Raw genomic sequence first — 15,775 nt, forward strand, 5'->3', positions numbered from 1 at the left:
CAAAACAACTGATCCTCAATGGGAGAAGTGGTTCTTGTATTCACACTTCTAGTACTGTATCATACAGGTGATAGTTCATGACATGCATACAGTACCTATAATTTAATGCTAATTTTAATTTGTACGTTTCAATTAACAGGTAATAATCAATCGATTACACTTATAAAAACGCTAAGAATGGTAATTACTGTACAGCAATAAGTAGACGAATGAGACTTAAATGATAATGTTCATGTAATGTGATTGTTCATATAATGTTATTTTTCTTTCTCTTTGCCAAGCAGATATTATTTTAAATTTCCGAACAACATATGTCAGCGAGTCTGGCCAAGTTATATTTAAAGCAAGATCTATTTGTATCCACTATCTTACAACTTGGTTCGTCATTGATTTAATTGCTGCTCTACCCTTTGATCTCCTTTATGCTTTTAATGTCACTGTGGTGAGTACCTGATATCATTTCCTATTTTAAACTGCTTGAAATCAGAACAGAAATAAAATTGGTACAAATGCCAAAAGCTTGAATAAGAAAACCATGTTATTTGTAAAATGGCCTACATGGTATCACTTAGTCATATCAACCATCAAAGTTGTAGTCTCATTAAATTGTTCTAAAAAAGTTAGTTATAGTTGCATGGTATGGAGTATCCACTTCCACTGGGAGGACACCACGGACCTTACCTCAATGTATAATCGTTCCCACAACTAGAGGTTCTGGACCCACGACGGAGACACCGGCAATAGGAGGACTGATCTCCCACAGTGCAGACCAATGGAGTAAGGAGCAAGAGCAAACTCGTAGCAAGATCCCAGTGGGAGTGCATACTCCTTACTAGGCGACTATAACTAACTTTTTTAGACCCATTTGAGTGTATTGCATACATGTTTTTTATTTAATTGAATCTATAAAGAATTTATGCTAATTGTTGCACCCCTTGTTTTTTGTTTTGTAAAGTTCTGCTTTTCCCCCTAAAGTTTTTTAGGTGTAATTTAATTAACAGTTACAGTAGCAAATTCTTCTTCTTCTTCTTCACTTTCTCTTTCCCCTTTCACCATACCGTTAGATGCATACCCCATGCTTTGTGTGTTTGTATTTTGTTCCCTTAGGTAGCATTTAAATCTATTACCTTTAACACACACAGGATTTAAAATGTGCTGCTTGGGGTATCATTTTGATTCAGTCTCTAGGTCTCTAAATCCTAGACACAACAGATATTACTGTATGTTGAGCTACTTTAACAATCTTACCTCAGCAATATTTTGATTTTGCATACGCCAAGCAGCATATATTTTAATACATTTTTTAAGAGCAATTTGACTTGCAATTTTGCAGATTAAATTTAAAAGAGCCAGGTCTGTTTAGCGACTATTATTATAACATAAGATTATAATAACCATTTTGGACTGCTGTGCTACCTAGAAAAATATATTCAGGCATCATAGCACAGGAAAAAAAAATCTATTTTTAAAATTTTTGTTTCTTTAGACAACACTGTGAAAATAGCATAGCTTTTTTTTTTTACTAATATTTGTTGTCACTCCATCTATGTAAATAATGTCCGAAAATGTATTCAAGTACAATTTTTCTGTGTTCAGAAAGACATTCTATTCTTTCTTTTGCAATATTCCATGTCAGTGCTAGGAGGGCCGTGTCTAAGAGTATAGCAAAACAGTTTACAGCATGCTTTTCCAGCACTAGAGTGATTTATATATACTGTATATATATTTTTTAATTTATTTATTGTTTTGTCCTTCTGGGGTTGTTCGGGCTACAGACTCTGATAGTGTTCTTACTTTAATTAGATAACATACAGTAGTAGTTTATACAAAATAAATGCTGTAGGAATGTAACCTTTTTCTACAAACTTTTTAAAAAGTGTCAGTTTATGTAATAAATGACATTTATACACTAGTTTCAACTGATGTCATCCCTACCTCAAGTTCATAAATTGTCACTGCATTACTATTGGTTTAAAAGTATGCACAAAAACAATGCATCAGACCATCATATGACACACTAAGGGGCCTGTGCACTAAGCGGCGGAAAAAAATTGCTGTGCTGTTTAAATTGCCAGTTTTAACAGCGTTGTTATCACACTATGCAGAAAAACCAGAATACCTGTGATAGCAACATTTGCAAAACTGGCGAGGAGCCGGTGAGGTGATGATCGCCTCTCTGAAAAGGTTTCACCTTGCGATTTCTTTCTGCTGCAGAGAGAGACCCACACTCCCTGCGCAAATCTCGCCAGAGATAAAAAAAAATGTAATATCAAATGTAATACACTACCGACACGCTTTATTGCGCATCGGCCAGATCCGCAAGCCGGGAGATTTCCCGGCTTGCTAGTGGCCGCCCCTCGGCGTGCCGCGCGTCATAGACACGCGGTCACGCGTCTTCGGGAGCCTGCGCCCCCTGCACGCGCGTCCAGGGCTCCCCGAGGGAGCCCTGGTGTCCCGCGATGTGGGGGACGGCGGCAGGGGGTTCCGGGGGACCCGGCGGACCCGGCAGCGGTAGGGAGAGCGCCCCGATCGGAGGGCGCTCTTCCGCTGCTTCGGCGCGCGCCCGTCACCCTCGGGCGCGCGCCAGGCTACTGCTGCGGCCAAGAACGGGCAAATGCTCGAATAAACTTGGCCGCAGCAGTACCAGTGTGTTGTAACAGGGGGTCTCCGGAGCAGAACCTGATTGATTTGAGGTCCGGGGACCCCCTGCTTCCTGAGATACAGGCCCCATTTTGAGGTGCCGGTATCTCCTATGCCTTTTATTCCCATGGTCACGTGACGAGGGACATTAAAATGCATAGGAGATGCTGGCACCCCATAATTGGGTCTGTATCTCAGGAAGCAGGAGGTCTCTTAACATTTATATTAAAACAGCTGCTACCCACAATAAACATTAGAAACACGACAACACTAATTAACCTCCTCTACCCCCACATGATTGATACCAGATGCCGTGGATGTCCACCTGGTCAAAATGGGGGTCTATGGGCCCTTGGGTGGTCCCCACAGGTTCTGAGGGTCCTCAGGTGGTCTCCACGGGTGTCCAGGGGTCCTCAGGTTGTCCCTGTGCAGTTCTGGGGGCCCTTGGGTGGTCCCTGCGGGTGTCTGTGGATCCTCAGGTGGTCCCTGTGGGTCCCCGCTGGCCTGCAGTACCCACTCCCACCCCCAACACATACAGTACTGTAATGGGCAAAACCACTATTATCCAGATATGGATACTAGCTCATTTGCCCATTATTAAATAAAACATTAGACAGCCAGCAAGAATAAAGTAAATAAACCTTTCTACTCACCCCTGCCATCACGAAGGGCATCCTCATCAGCATACTCTAGGTCCATGTCCTCCGATGTCAGCAAGAATACATAAGAAATACAATCTAATGTCCCGTAGCCCCTTAATCACCTTAGCGGTTAATAACCACTATAGCAATTAAGGGTTTAACCCACCCACCCCTGCTACCCACCCGAGAGGCCTAACCACCCACCCCAGAACCACTAAACCCACACAGTACCCATTGATTGGCATAGTGGTACATCATACCCACATAATATGGGCATGATAAGCCACTAATAAAAAAGTATGAAGGTCAAAAATACACAATAATAAAAGATATTCACAAGCACCTAAACACCCCGATTAAATAAATAAAAGTACTAGCCAACCAATTCAATAAATAAAAGCACTAGCCAACAAATCAATTAAATAAATAAAAGCACAAACCAACAAAAAAAATTTAAACCACTAGCCAACAAATAAATAAATTAATAAAAACACTAGCCATCAATTAAAAACAACAAAATAAATAATTAATTAAAAATGCTAAACTATCGGATAATGAAATAAAAACAAGCCATCCAAATTAAAAACACTTTAAGCTAAACAATAAACAGAAAAAGAAAAACAACAATCAATAGAAAAAAAGCATTTGGCAAAAAATTCATTGACAGTCACTGTATTTATCTGTACCTAAACGGGCATAGATTAATAAATTATCAGTCAATGGGCAATGAAAAATATAAAAATAATAAATACTATAAAAAAACCTGTAAAAATAAAATGACATATATTCAATATTTTTCTTACCTTTAGAAGAGTTGACCCTTCGAATCCCAATGTTTCAGGAAGCTCTAGTACCACGTCGTCATCAAAGTCAATCCAACACCATCACCTTGAAGATCCGGAACAGGTAACAAAATTATTCTTTCTTTTATCTTCTACAGTGTAACCTTCTTCTTTCTTCATCTGTCATTATTTCTTTCTTATCTTTAATGTTCTATCTTCTGTCTTCATCTGTCAATCCAACCCCATGGTAAGTCCCAACGGATGTTGTCTCATCGAATTCTTCCAGTTAAATGAGGCATCCAGGCCTTATATATGTCCTGTGACATCCCATTTTCAGGTCAGATGGTACAGCTCCAATCTGATTGGATGCTGTTTCATGTGCCCGCCTCTATATTTTTTTTTCAGGATATGACCTCATCTTAAAGGGACGTCACATCCTTTTGAACTAATATGACCTATCACATGGTACAACAACCAATGGGATTGTCTTCCATTACATTGGCTGTAATACCATGTGATTTAGTCGTGTGGCTTTAAGGATGTGACATACCTACCTTAGAGATTATGTCACATCCTGAAAAAAAATATAGAGGCGGGCACATGAAACAGCGTCCAATCAGATTGGAGCTGTACCATTTGACCTGAGAATGGGATGTCACAGGCCATATATAAGGCCTGGATGCCTCATTTAACAGGAAGAATTAGATGAGACAACATCCATTGCGACTTACCATGGGGTTGGATTGACATACAGTATCGACACAGCCTATTCTAACAAAAGCCGCCGGTTGACCGGGGCTTACTCCGGCTGGCGCCGGGGCTAGACCGCGCGCCGCCGCATCTCCTCCGTGCACCCCCTTCGCTCGTGCACGCTTTTTGCTCCCCCTTCCCGACCCCGTAGCTGCTCCTGCTGTGCCCCTCTGCTTCCCCGCACCCCCGCTTACCTCACTTCAAACCTTCAGGGGTGTCGGGGAAGCCGGGGAAGCCAGGCGCGCACGTGACAGTGATGTCACAGTGACGCGCCCGGCCGCGTCTCCACGAAGTGTGAGAATAAGCTGTGTCGGGGCTGTATGAAGAAAGAAGATCTTTTAAAGAAAATAAAGAAATAATGACAAGAAGATAGAAGGGGGTAGAAGATAAAATAAATAATAATTTTGCTACTTGTTCTGGATCATCAAGGTGGATGGCGTGGTATTGACTTTGATGACGTTGCGGTAAGAGAGATTCCAGAATAACTGGGATTCGGAGGGACAAAGCTTCTAAAGGTAAGAAAAATATTGAATGTATGTAATTTTATTTTTACAGGTTTTTTTTATTGTATTTGTTTCTTTTCATTTTTTTTTTATTGCCTTTTCACTGATAATGTATTAATCTGTGCCCGTTTAGGGTACAGATAAATATAGTGACAGACAATGCATTTTTTGGCAAATGTTTGTTTTCTAGATTGCTATTTTTTCAATTTCTGTTTATTTTTTGGATTAAATTGTTTTGAATTTGGATGGCATGTTTTTAGTACATTTTAGGATTGGTTAGCGTTTTTAATTATTTAATTGTTTTGTTGGCTACTGGTCTTAATTAATTAATTGTTTTGTTGGCTGGTGGTTTTATTTGTTTAATAGTTTGCTTGGATAGTTGTTTGTTTAATTGTATTGTTTTGTAATAACATAATTGTAATAAATTAGCTATTTTGGTGATAGATAATTATTTGTGATGTTTACTATTAGGCTATTTAGTTATTTTATTGTTGGCGTGTTTAGGTGCTTCTGTATTTATGTGATTATTGTGTATTTTTGGCCTTAATTATTTTTATTAGATTGACCATTGAGTGATATAGAGGCTTATCATGCCCATATTATATGGGTATGATATACCACTCTGCCAATCAATGGGTACAGAGTGGTTATAGTGAGTCTGGGGTTGGTGCAAAGGCTTCCCGGGTGGGTAGTGTGGGGGTTTGTTCCTTAATTACTATAGTGGTTATTAATCGCTATGGTGATTAAGGGGTTAGGGGCAATTAGATTGTATTTTTTCTTGTATTCTTTCTGGCAATGGAGGACATGGACCTGCAGTATGCTGATGAGGATGCCCTTCATGATGGCAGGGGTAAGTTGACCATTTTGTTTACTTTATTTATGCTGGCTGGCTAATGTTTGATTTTATAATGGGCAACTGAGCTATTATCTATATCTTTATAATAATTATGTTGCCTATTATTGTACTATATCTGTTGGGGGGAAGGTTTATTTGTGGCAATGTATTCCACGTTTTTTTTTTGCAACAGGATTGGTACCGCAGGCCAGCGGCGACCACCCGAGGACCCCTGGACACCCACAGAGACCACCCGAGGACCCCAGGATGCTCACGGGGACCACCTGAGTACCCCCAGACACACACAAGGACTACCTGAGGGCCCCCAGACACCTGCGGGGACCACCTGGAGATCCATGGACACTCACGGGGACCACCTGGGGACACCAATCGGCCTATGGTTTCAATCCTGTGTATATAAAATACAAAATGCTTTCATGTGGAGGCACAGGGGGTGGGTGGGTTGTGTATTGATGGTTAGTACATATTGTAATATTTATTGGGGGAAGAGGAGGTGAGTGAAGGGCCAAGTACCCGCTTCACTCACCCCCTCTGCCCCCAATAAAGCTGTTATTGTTCTGTAACCCCTTCATTGCCTTAGCAGTCAGCCACTAAAGTAATGAAGTTGCCTTTAAATGCATTTTTATTGCATTAGATTCATGCTGGGGGCCTCCGGTGCTGATAATGATGGGTATCAGTTCCAGAGACTCCCGGCATCAATCCGATGCAGGAAAAATGCATTTTTTTTTCTAAGTCCCCTCTCACGCTTCTCGGCAGTTTCTCACAACCTTCCTGCCAACTTTTCCTGGCGGGAGGATTTTGAGAGGAAATCACTATTCTAGAGCGCGATTAGCCTCGATAGGCTACTAAAGTTGCACGAGTTTAAAAACCTTCAGATAAGTGGCTTCTCGCTGCTCGTTTGGCGATTTTTATTTTCCCGGAAAACAAAACCGATGAAAAGGACTTTTATCGGCGATGTATTGGGGCTTACTGAACAGCAGTAGGCCTTTTTGGCGAAAAGGCCTTGATAAGTGGCTTGTCAGTTTCCGGTAAAAAAAAAAAAAGAAAAAAAGAAGATGTACATATTTTGTATATTCCTAAATAAAGAACAAACATGGTCACTGGTATCACCAATAGAGCCACAATATCTTTATACAATTACTTCAAGCCTTTCTATTGGCTGCTGGAGAGGGCCTCACCCCGCTGAAATTTTGTGTTGTGTGGGCAAATATTGGGCAGTGTTTCTAAAATGGGACACCAAAAGGTTGGGGGGACGCAGAGCAACTTTGGTGTACTCCCTGACTTACTGTAGGTAAGAGAAAAAAAATATTAAGCAGTGCAACATGCTTCTTTAACCTTAGTTGTATTGGTAAATTCCATTCATTATCATAAATATTGGTTAACGCCAATTTTCTATTTTGCATAGACCGGTACAGTAGTTCAAAGTTTTAGTTGGTGTGTTTATCTTGGAGATGTGCAATTTCTCTGTAGATTGAGATATCTCCTAACGAACCAGCAAGTGGTTTCTTTATAGATTAAATGATAGTCTACACATTTCAAAGCTCAATGGTCTTTTTTTCAAGAGCACATACAAGGACATGCAAACATTGCCTTTTTCTTCCTGTCTCTTATCAATAATTTCATCTTTAGCAATTACAATTCGTACTAATCTTATTTAGAACTGTTAGAACAGAGCACCAATAACGCAAAGTTCTAGTTATTTACAATAATCCAGTGTGCTTTAATGCGAACACAGAAAAATAGCTGCACAATTTAGTGTTAAAAAGAATAAAATAAAATAGATTACCAAAATAAAAAAGACAAAACTATAAACCGTATCAAAGAAGCCTGAATTCCCTGAAAGCTCAAAACTGTAGGTAATTAAAAAAAATAGTTATGTTTTGTATTAACTTAAAAGGCAAGAGTGTAAGATATCAAAAGCAGTAGAGATTCTGAAACAGTTTGTTTCTTCTTTTCTTCTTTACTATGCTGCCCATGCTGCCTTCTACCAATGACGTTGGCATATGCCTACAAAAGGACAACCTGGTATGCACCAAGGAATGAAATGCCAAATGTTAGTCTTTATCTTTTCACTATAAAGAAAAGGGCCTAGTTCTTAATATAAAACATCAGCATTCTGATCTCACAATGATATTGCATATTATTAAGTCACTTTTAACAGCCCAGTACTGTTTTTCTTTACTTTTAAGTAGACTAATAGTTACTTAATTTTTTTCCTGGACTGATAAATTGTTAAATAATCTGTTGATCTTGTGATAGTGATTTCCTATACCCAGGAAAAATTATACATTGCAATCTAAGTAAGTGTTGTCCACTTACATTGTCTGTGATATGTAGTCTGAGAAAATATTTTAGTGAAGCTACTTTATTTTTTCTCTTGCAATAAAACTTTTGTTTAGCTGAAGAGGTTCAGTATTTCAAGAAGTCAATTTACTGTACCTTTAAGAAGTAGGGACGATGAAAGTCAGAATATAAATTAATCCCAATAAAGTCCCCTATTATAATGAGTGGCTACAGAGTAATATAAGATGTATTAATTGAAGCTGAATTCCTAGTTTATGCATGTAGGAGACACAAGCAGAGGTAATGACAGGAGACTTACCTTTGGAGAAATAAACAAAGGCTTTTATTAGGCCAAAGTTCAGCAACAAGACGATACAGCTTTTCCTTAGCCAAAGTACAGCAGTTCAAGGTATACAGTATAACAGGGCAACAGACCTTAGTCAAAGATCAGAAATTCAGAACAACAGCAACAGACTGGACAGCAGGTTATCTGTTTTTAAATGACCAGATCCAGGTGGCTCATTGGTGCTCCTGCTTCCTCTAGACAGGAGTTAACTGTTTGTTGGATTCCCTGTTATAATGCTCAAGCAAAATTCTGCTAGATTTTTAAATTTCAAGATTTTGTTATTCTAAAAAAAAAAGTTCTACTAGATTTTGAGCATATTTTTTTATATATCCCCCTTCACGATAATTGTAAATAAAGGTACATCAATCTCCTAATCCTAGATGACTAATATTATTATTTATGAACGACACATCCAGTTAACCATACTGTAGTTTTAATGAGACTATAATTGCGAGCCAGCCCAAAAAACAACATAGCCCTTAGAGTATTTTATGGTGGAAGAGAAAAGCCAGAATGTAAAACAACCATTAGAGTTTGTAGTGGAAAACATGCTATGCTATATTGGTTACAATAGACTTGAGAAGTCAGATTGTACTTAAAAAATGTTATAAACTGCACTAAAGCAATTTAGATAGTCATCCTTTATGTGTATGCTATCTATGAATTAGTAGCATGTACACAGGCACTTTAGAAGGTTTCATACCATGTTCTGTTTCGTCTTTCTTATTCCATTGTTATTTGCTTTGAGTCTCGTACCATTTCACATTTTTTCTTCCATGCCATCATGTTACTCTCGGATTACTCTTGTCATTTCCTTTATGTATTATTCTATTTCATATTGTTTTTCTGAAATTAATATTCTTTATAATTAGAAAAAAGGGTATTACTTAAGCTGTTAATAGTGCATACAGTACATAAATATATTTTCTGTGACAATTTACAGTTAATAAGTTATCCTAATGCTGGTTCTCCAAGATGTTATGTCAAGCAGCATTCCTAGGAAATACTGTACATTACAATTATAAAATCTACAAAAGTGGTTATGCAGATAACATAGATGGTATCAATTTACTGAAGGTTTTGCTTACTTGCTCCAAAGGGCAGTTGTCAGCATCACAATTACAACAAAGTTTCACAACAAAGTTAATCAGTGATGTATATGAATTACCATTATCATGTAAAACAGTTATGCAAAAGAGAGTGTGTTGTAATATTTTAATGCTGTTACTATGGTTGCCCTGTAGGTTTCCCTTGTTCATCTTCTGAAAACCATCCGATTGTTACGTCTTTTACGTCTTCTCCAGAAGTTGGACCGTTATTCCCAGCATAGCACTATAGTCCTTACTTTACTTATGTCCATGTTTGCTTTGTTGGCTCATTGGATGGCGTGCATCTGGTACGTCATTGGAAGGATGGAAATGGAAGAAAATAATCCCCTTTCTTGGGATATAGGTAAGATAATATATTTTTAAATGACCTACTGTATGATGATAAAATAATCTATCACGTACTTGAGTTATGTTTTCTTGATTCATGTGACTAATATCCTATATACAGATCTTTTAGACACTTCCTGCAGTATGTTCATGTCCTTTTGAAGTTGCAGCTATGGTAGTCAGTGAAAATCACATATCCTAAATAAGGCATAAAGATTAGGCCATCTTTAAAATGTACAGTGTACTGTATGTTATCCACGGTTGTTATTTTAAAACTTTACTTTCACTTTTATATCAATAGAAAGAGTATTCTTAATTTTGGTATGCTTCTTCCTTTTGCTAAGTGCTTTATGGCATCTACATCTGTTACATAAATGGGAAGTGTCTGTATTATTTTTCCATTGGCATTCAGTAGCTCAGATGGTACCTGAATGCATTTTTTTTTAGCTTCACCTTTGCTATAAATAAAACTTAAAAAAAGCTTTGGCTACAGAGTAAAATGCCATCATAATAGACTGCTGCTTTAGTTACATGACAATAGTGAACCGAATCCGTATATTTTGTGATTTTAAAATAAGAAAATATTAATGTAATGCAGTAACTGGTAATCCAAGTGAACGCATAGATGGACATCTTTTAAAACATTATCTGTATGTAACGCCTCTTTATTTGGCCAAATACACAAATATATACAGTAAGAAAAGAAGATTATGTATCCCTTATGCAAAGAATGTTTTGCCTGCATCTGATATTCTGATTGAAAATAAGAAACGTAATCATCAATTTTCTGACATTTGATGCAGATTATTAGTTAATCAGATTGACAAATCAGACGTGACAGTTTTGTGATGCTGAGGAAAGTGGGAAATGTGACGGGGGGGAAATCCGGCCACTCAGAATCTGACACATTGCATTATACAAACATTACATAACTATTCCTATCCGTGGCTCCTCACATAACCATAATTGTCAAAATGCAGTAAGTCAACATAAAATAAAATTCTGATGCTTAGTGATGCATGTTAAGCAGTACTCATTCAGTAGTGATAGAGACAATTAGATTCCTCGATGTATAGACCACTCTCCTGAAGGTCTATTTCTACTTCTGTGAAGGGAAAGGGAGAAGTGCACTGCAAAGCCGTGGTGTTTTATCAATATTGTGTATATAAATGTAGGGGATAATAATTATTATACAATCAATGCAATCAACATCAACAAAACATAAAAAGCAAATATAAATTGTCAGTGTAAAAAAAAAAAACCTATAACATACAGTATATAAAGTCCATTAGTGTAAATGATTTCAATTGGAAATAAAAAAAATTATTTTAAGGGGAAGTTCCAATCCTTTAGTGAGATAAAGATTCCAGGTTTGTGCAGCTATCAATTGGAGGTTTTCTACACCCCCTTCAACACATGTGCAAAGAAAGAAGAAACATTATTTGATAGTAGTTAGTAGAAGAAAGAAGAAACACTTATGTCTATATAATAACCTCACCTGGGCTTTGAAAACACATCTACTGTACTTTGCATTTTATAGTGGAAGTTTACCTTATAGAATGTAGGTCATATGGGCTTTTGGATCAAATTGTGTATGATATATATTTTCCCATGGGCACTCTCCCTGATCTCTCCTTGTTTGTTCTGAAATTAACTATACTTGTATATTTATATCATTGTAATAGGTTCAGATACTTATAATTGTTTTGTACACAATATAGTTACCATGTCTATAATAGGGATTTTATATATGCCACATTCCATTCATATGAAATATTGAGCACAAATGAATGTATATAATGGGTTGTTATGTTTTTATGTCTGTATGGAATCAATGTTGACATTGGCAATTTGTAACAACTTGTCTTTTGGGTAAAACTGTGTATTATACATGTTCTCCCATGAGTATATTCTCTAGTCTGTCCTGTCCCCTGTCCCCCCTTTGTTTGAAAATCAATAAAACCTGTATATTTATCTTGTTTTAATAGGTATGGATATCGATAATTGTTCTAAACACAATATGGTTACAATGTACCTAATTGGAATTTTTCATGTTACTCTCCGTTTATATGATTTACTGAACAAAAATGTATGCATAATAATGTATGTAATGGGTAGTCATATTTACATCTCTGTAGGAATATAATGAGATTTACACAGATATTGGGAAATTGCAACAATAAACTTTACAATTAGTTTACTTTTGAATGAAACTGTAAGTAATTTTGGGTCTATAAAACTCTCTGGTTTAGTAGATATAATAAATATGATATTCATACTCCTAATAAAGAGGATAATTATTACATTGATTTCCAATTACAACAACTATAAAATGAGCACAGTATCATGGACAAACCTTCACTCCTGATGAAGTGATCCTAATCACGAAACGCGTAGGGTGAATTGTTATTTGGCTTCATGCAAGTACCTGTGGAGGAGCTTCAATTCATCCTGCTGTCTTTGCTATGAGCTGCCAGGAAAGAGTGCACGGCTGGTGACATCACAGAAGCCACCGCACCACGTAATCTCACACTGGCGAGTAGAGGCAAGGAGGCGGATACCACAGAACACCGCAGGACAAACTCATTAAAACTGTGAAAGCTGTTTTGCTATGGATACATTGTGATTTGGACACCATTTGTTATAAACAGTTGTAACGGTTCTTCTGGACCCCTCCGGACCCACCCAATCTCAGATTGGCCCCTGTGGTCTGACCGGTCCCCATTACATGGATGTGTCTGGTGGTGCACCAGGACTACAGGACTCCTGAGTCTCCCGCATGATGTTGTTATGGGGAATGTCAGCCAGACAGGCAGCTGAGGTAGTGTGCTTTGAGTCCTACCTATATCCAGTGCAGCGCCTCCACCTCATCAGGATCTCTGCGTCCGCAGGGAGATGGATCTGATGAGGAACTGCTTCTTGGTGCCTTCCTCTGCTGAGTAACTCCACACTCACACATGAGGGTTTTGATGAACAATGGCATCTTTATTGTCAGGGTTGGCAACTGCCCCTCACAGCGGTCGTACTAGCCGCTCATCTCTCTGCTGCACTCCATCTGGAAGGTTCCTCCTTCTCCTAATTGAGTTGCTTTCCACCTCTCCCCTCAGGGAGATTTACCAGCTTGTGTCTCTTGAGCTGCACAGACTCACAACTCTTGCATCACACACTGCAACACTGTTTCAGACCTCCACATGACTCTCCTGAACAGAGTCAGAACACCAACTGAACTATTAACTTTAGGCAGTACTGTGTCTTATATCACCTCCAGAAAACAGACACCCTCTGTGTCACTAATTGTGGACACAAAGCATGTTGTCACTTCCTTTGGGACATATGACACCACACCAGGGTTTGAGGGCAAACCTCCATGATTGTTGCTGGCAATCCTGCATACTTACCAGGTTTACTGCCAGCATGAGAAAGAGATATGTACACCAATTTTACACATGGCTACACAGTTTTTTTAATTAAACTGTATTTCACTAAGGGCATTTTGTGCGCTTTCTTTTCTTTCTTTCCACATCTACTTCTACCTTTAATTAACACTACATGAAAATAACTTTATATTTTCACTTCGCAGTCATATTGTGCAACACCAAATTTATTTCAATGCAGAATAATGGCCTAGAGTTATCAAACGTCATTAAGTTTGAGTTAATATCAACTATCAAAATAAAATATATGTGTTTTATTAGCGAATTAAAAATGGTGAAGTCATGGACATTTCAAAGATCCAAAAAAAGTGCGAACGTACAACAAAAATTATTAAGTAGATTGGATAAAACTTGCGGTATGCATACAGTACCACTTCCTGGTAAAGGGCAGTAATATCACAAGAGTTCTAAACCATCACAATGGCAGCATGAACATTTGAAGTAAACAAGCTGGCAGTGCTGTTAGGAGGGATAGAGAACACTGTTGGGCCATAAGGAGTTGGAGGATTGTTGAAAGGTTTTTGCGAGTTATGAGAATTCTGAATGGGTTTTCTTGGGCTATTTACTTTTTGTGCATTACAGTGCTTGTGTATTATTATTTGTGTGATTTTGTTTGCACGGAGGCAGTGGTGGTGAGAGAAGGCATGGTGGGATTGGTGAAAAAAGGCCACCGGGGTTGGGAGACAGTTGACGAGAAAAGTACAGCAGGTAAGGAGGACTTGAGGAGAGGAGGGGAGAGGAGAAGGCATAAGGGTGTCAGAGGAATGATGATGTAGACAGGGCTCTGCACCAAACTCCTGATGAGACCGCAGAAACCAAAGCCGCAGCGGCAGAGAGTCATAGAATCCGCAATCTATAATTTTCAGATAAAGAGAATCCTGTACTGATTTAGAAAATTGTGTACACAATCACATTTTGGGCAGACTGATGCTTAAGACCTCAATAGCTACTGAGAATAGGCACTGGTGCAATATAGTAGATGCACTGAATAGCATAGGTTATTTTTCAGATCTGTGCAGTACTGCAAAAGCTGTTTTTCAGACACGAAACGTAATCTTAAGAACAAGATACCTACAGTGCGCAGACCACACAGAGGAACAGGTGGCAGACCCATGATAAATATCTATTAATCTAACTATGATGAGGCTCTAAAAAACGTTATCCATGACGAAATTGGTGAAGGCAACTGAGGGGTTACTGACACTGGTTGTCGTGTTGAGGAAGATGAACCTACTTTAGTAAGTTAAGTACTGTTCACAAACACTTTTATATACATGACAAATGCTATTATATTGCTAATATTCAGCATGACCATATCACAAACAGGTCACAAACACTTTCATATACATGACAAATGCCATTATATTGCTAATGTTCAGCATGACCATATCACAAACTGGTCACAAACACTTTCATATACATGACAAATGCCATTATATTGCTAATGTTCAGCATGACCATATCACAAACTGGTCACAAACACTTTCATATACATGAGAAATGCCATTATATTGCTAATGTGCAGCATGACCATATCACTTAACTTAATGAAAGAGGTGATGGTAAAGGCACATAGATGAAGACAACTATTCTACAGAAAAATGTCTAAAGGATACCAAATATTTAGCTCATAGTCTAAAATATGATTAATGCTAACATGTGTAACAACATAGAAATACATATAGAATAACAATGTGTGTTTAATGTATGCATTTTCAATTTAACAATACAATTATATACATTTGTTTCAGTAAATATTATGTTTTATTATTTCATTCTACTGTAGGTCCTTCCAAACATCAATCTTCCCTATGTGGAGCAGGCTAACAGTCAGTTATGTGTCTTGAAAAATACATTTCATCAGACCATGGAAAAATTTAATCAGGTGAAGAAACGGTCATCCTGAGTTTGGTGCCTGTCCCTTAACATGACACACAAATATCTTCCTTTGGCTAATGTGAAGAGCATTCTGAAGAGTGCGCAGAGGCATGGGAAAACTTTAAGCCACATTACCATCAGCAGACCAGGTCTCCCCCATGGAAAACCTCAAGACCGCATGACTATCAGCAGACTACAGTAAGTCACAGCCAAACAAACCTGGCAG

The 15,775-nt window shown here is 38.2% G+C and overlaps 1 protein-coding gene across 2 annotated transcripts in view; it reads left to right on the forward strand.

Moving 5' to 3' along the window:
* The window catches only part of KCNH8 (potassium voltage-gated channel subfamily H member 8), a 672,749-nt gene that overhangs the window by 315,821 nt on the left and 341,153 nt on the right, over nt 1–15,775 (forward strand). For both annotated transcript variants that reach the window (XM_075586916.1, XM_075586915.1), the window contains exons 6-7: nt 285–442; nt 10,046–10,253. In XM_075586916.1, the coding sequence (XP_075443031.1) occupies nt 285–442; nt 10,046–10,253 (366 nt within the window). The remainder of the gene's footprint in view (nt 1–284; nt 443–10,045; nt 10,254–15,775) is intronic.

The sequence above is a fragment of the Ascaphus truei genome, chromosome 2 (genome assembly GCF_040206685.1).
Source record: "Ascaphus truei isolate aAscTru1 chromosome 2, aAscTru1.hap1, whole genome shotgun sequence".
Lineage (NCBI taxonomy): Eukaryota > Metazoa > Chordata > Amphibia > Anura > Ascaphidae > Ascaphus > Ascaphus truei.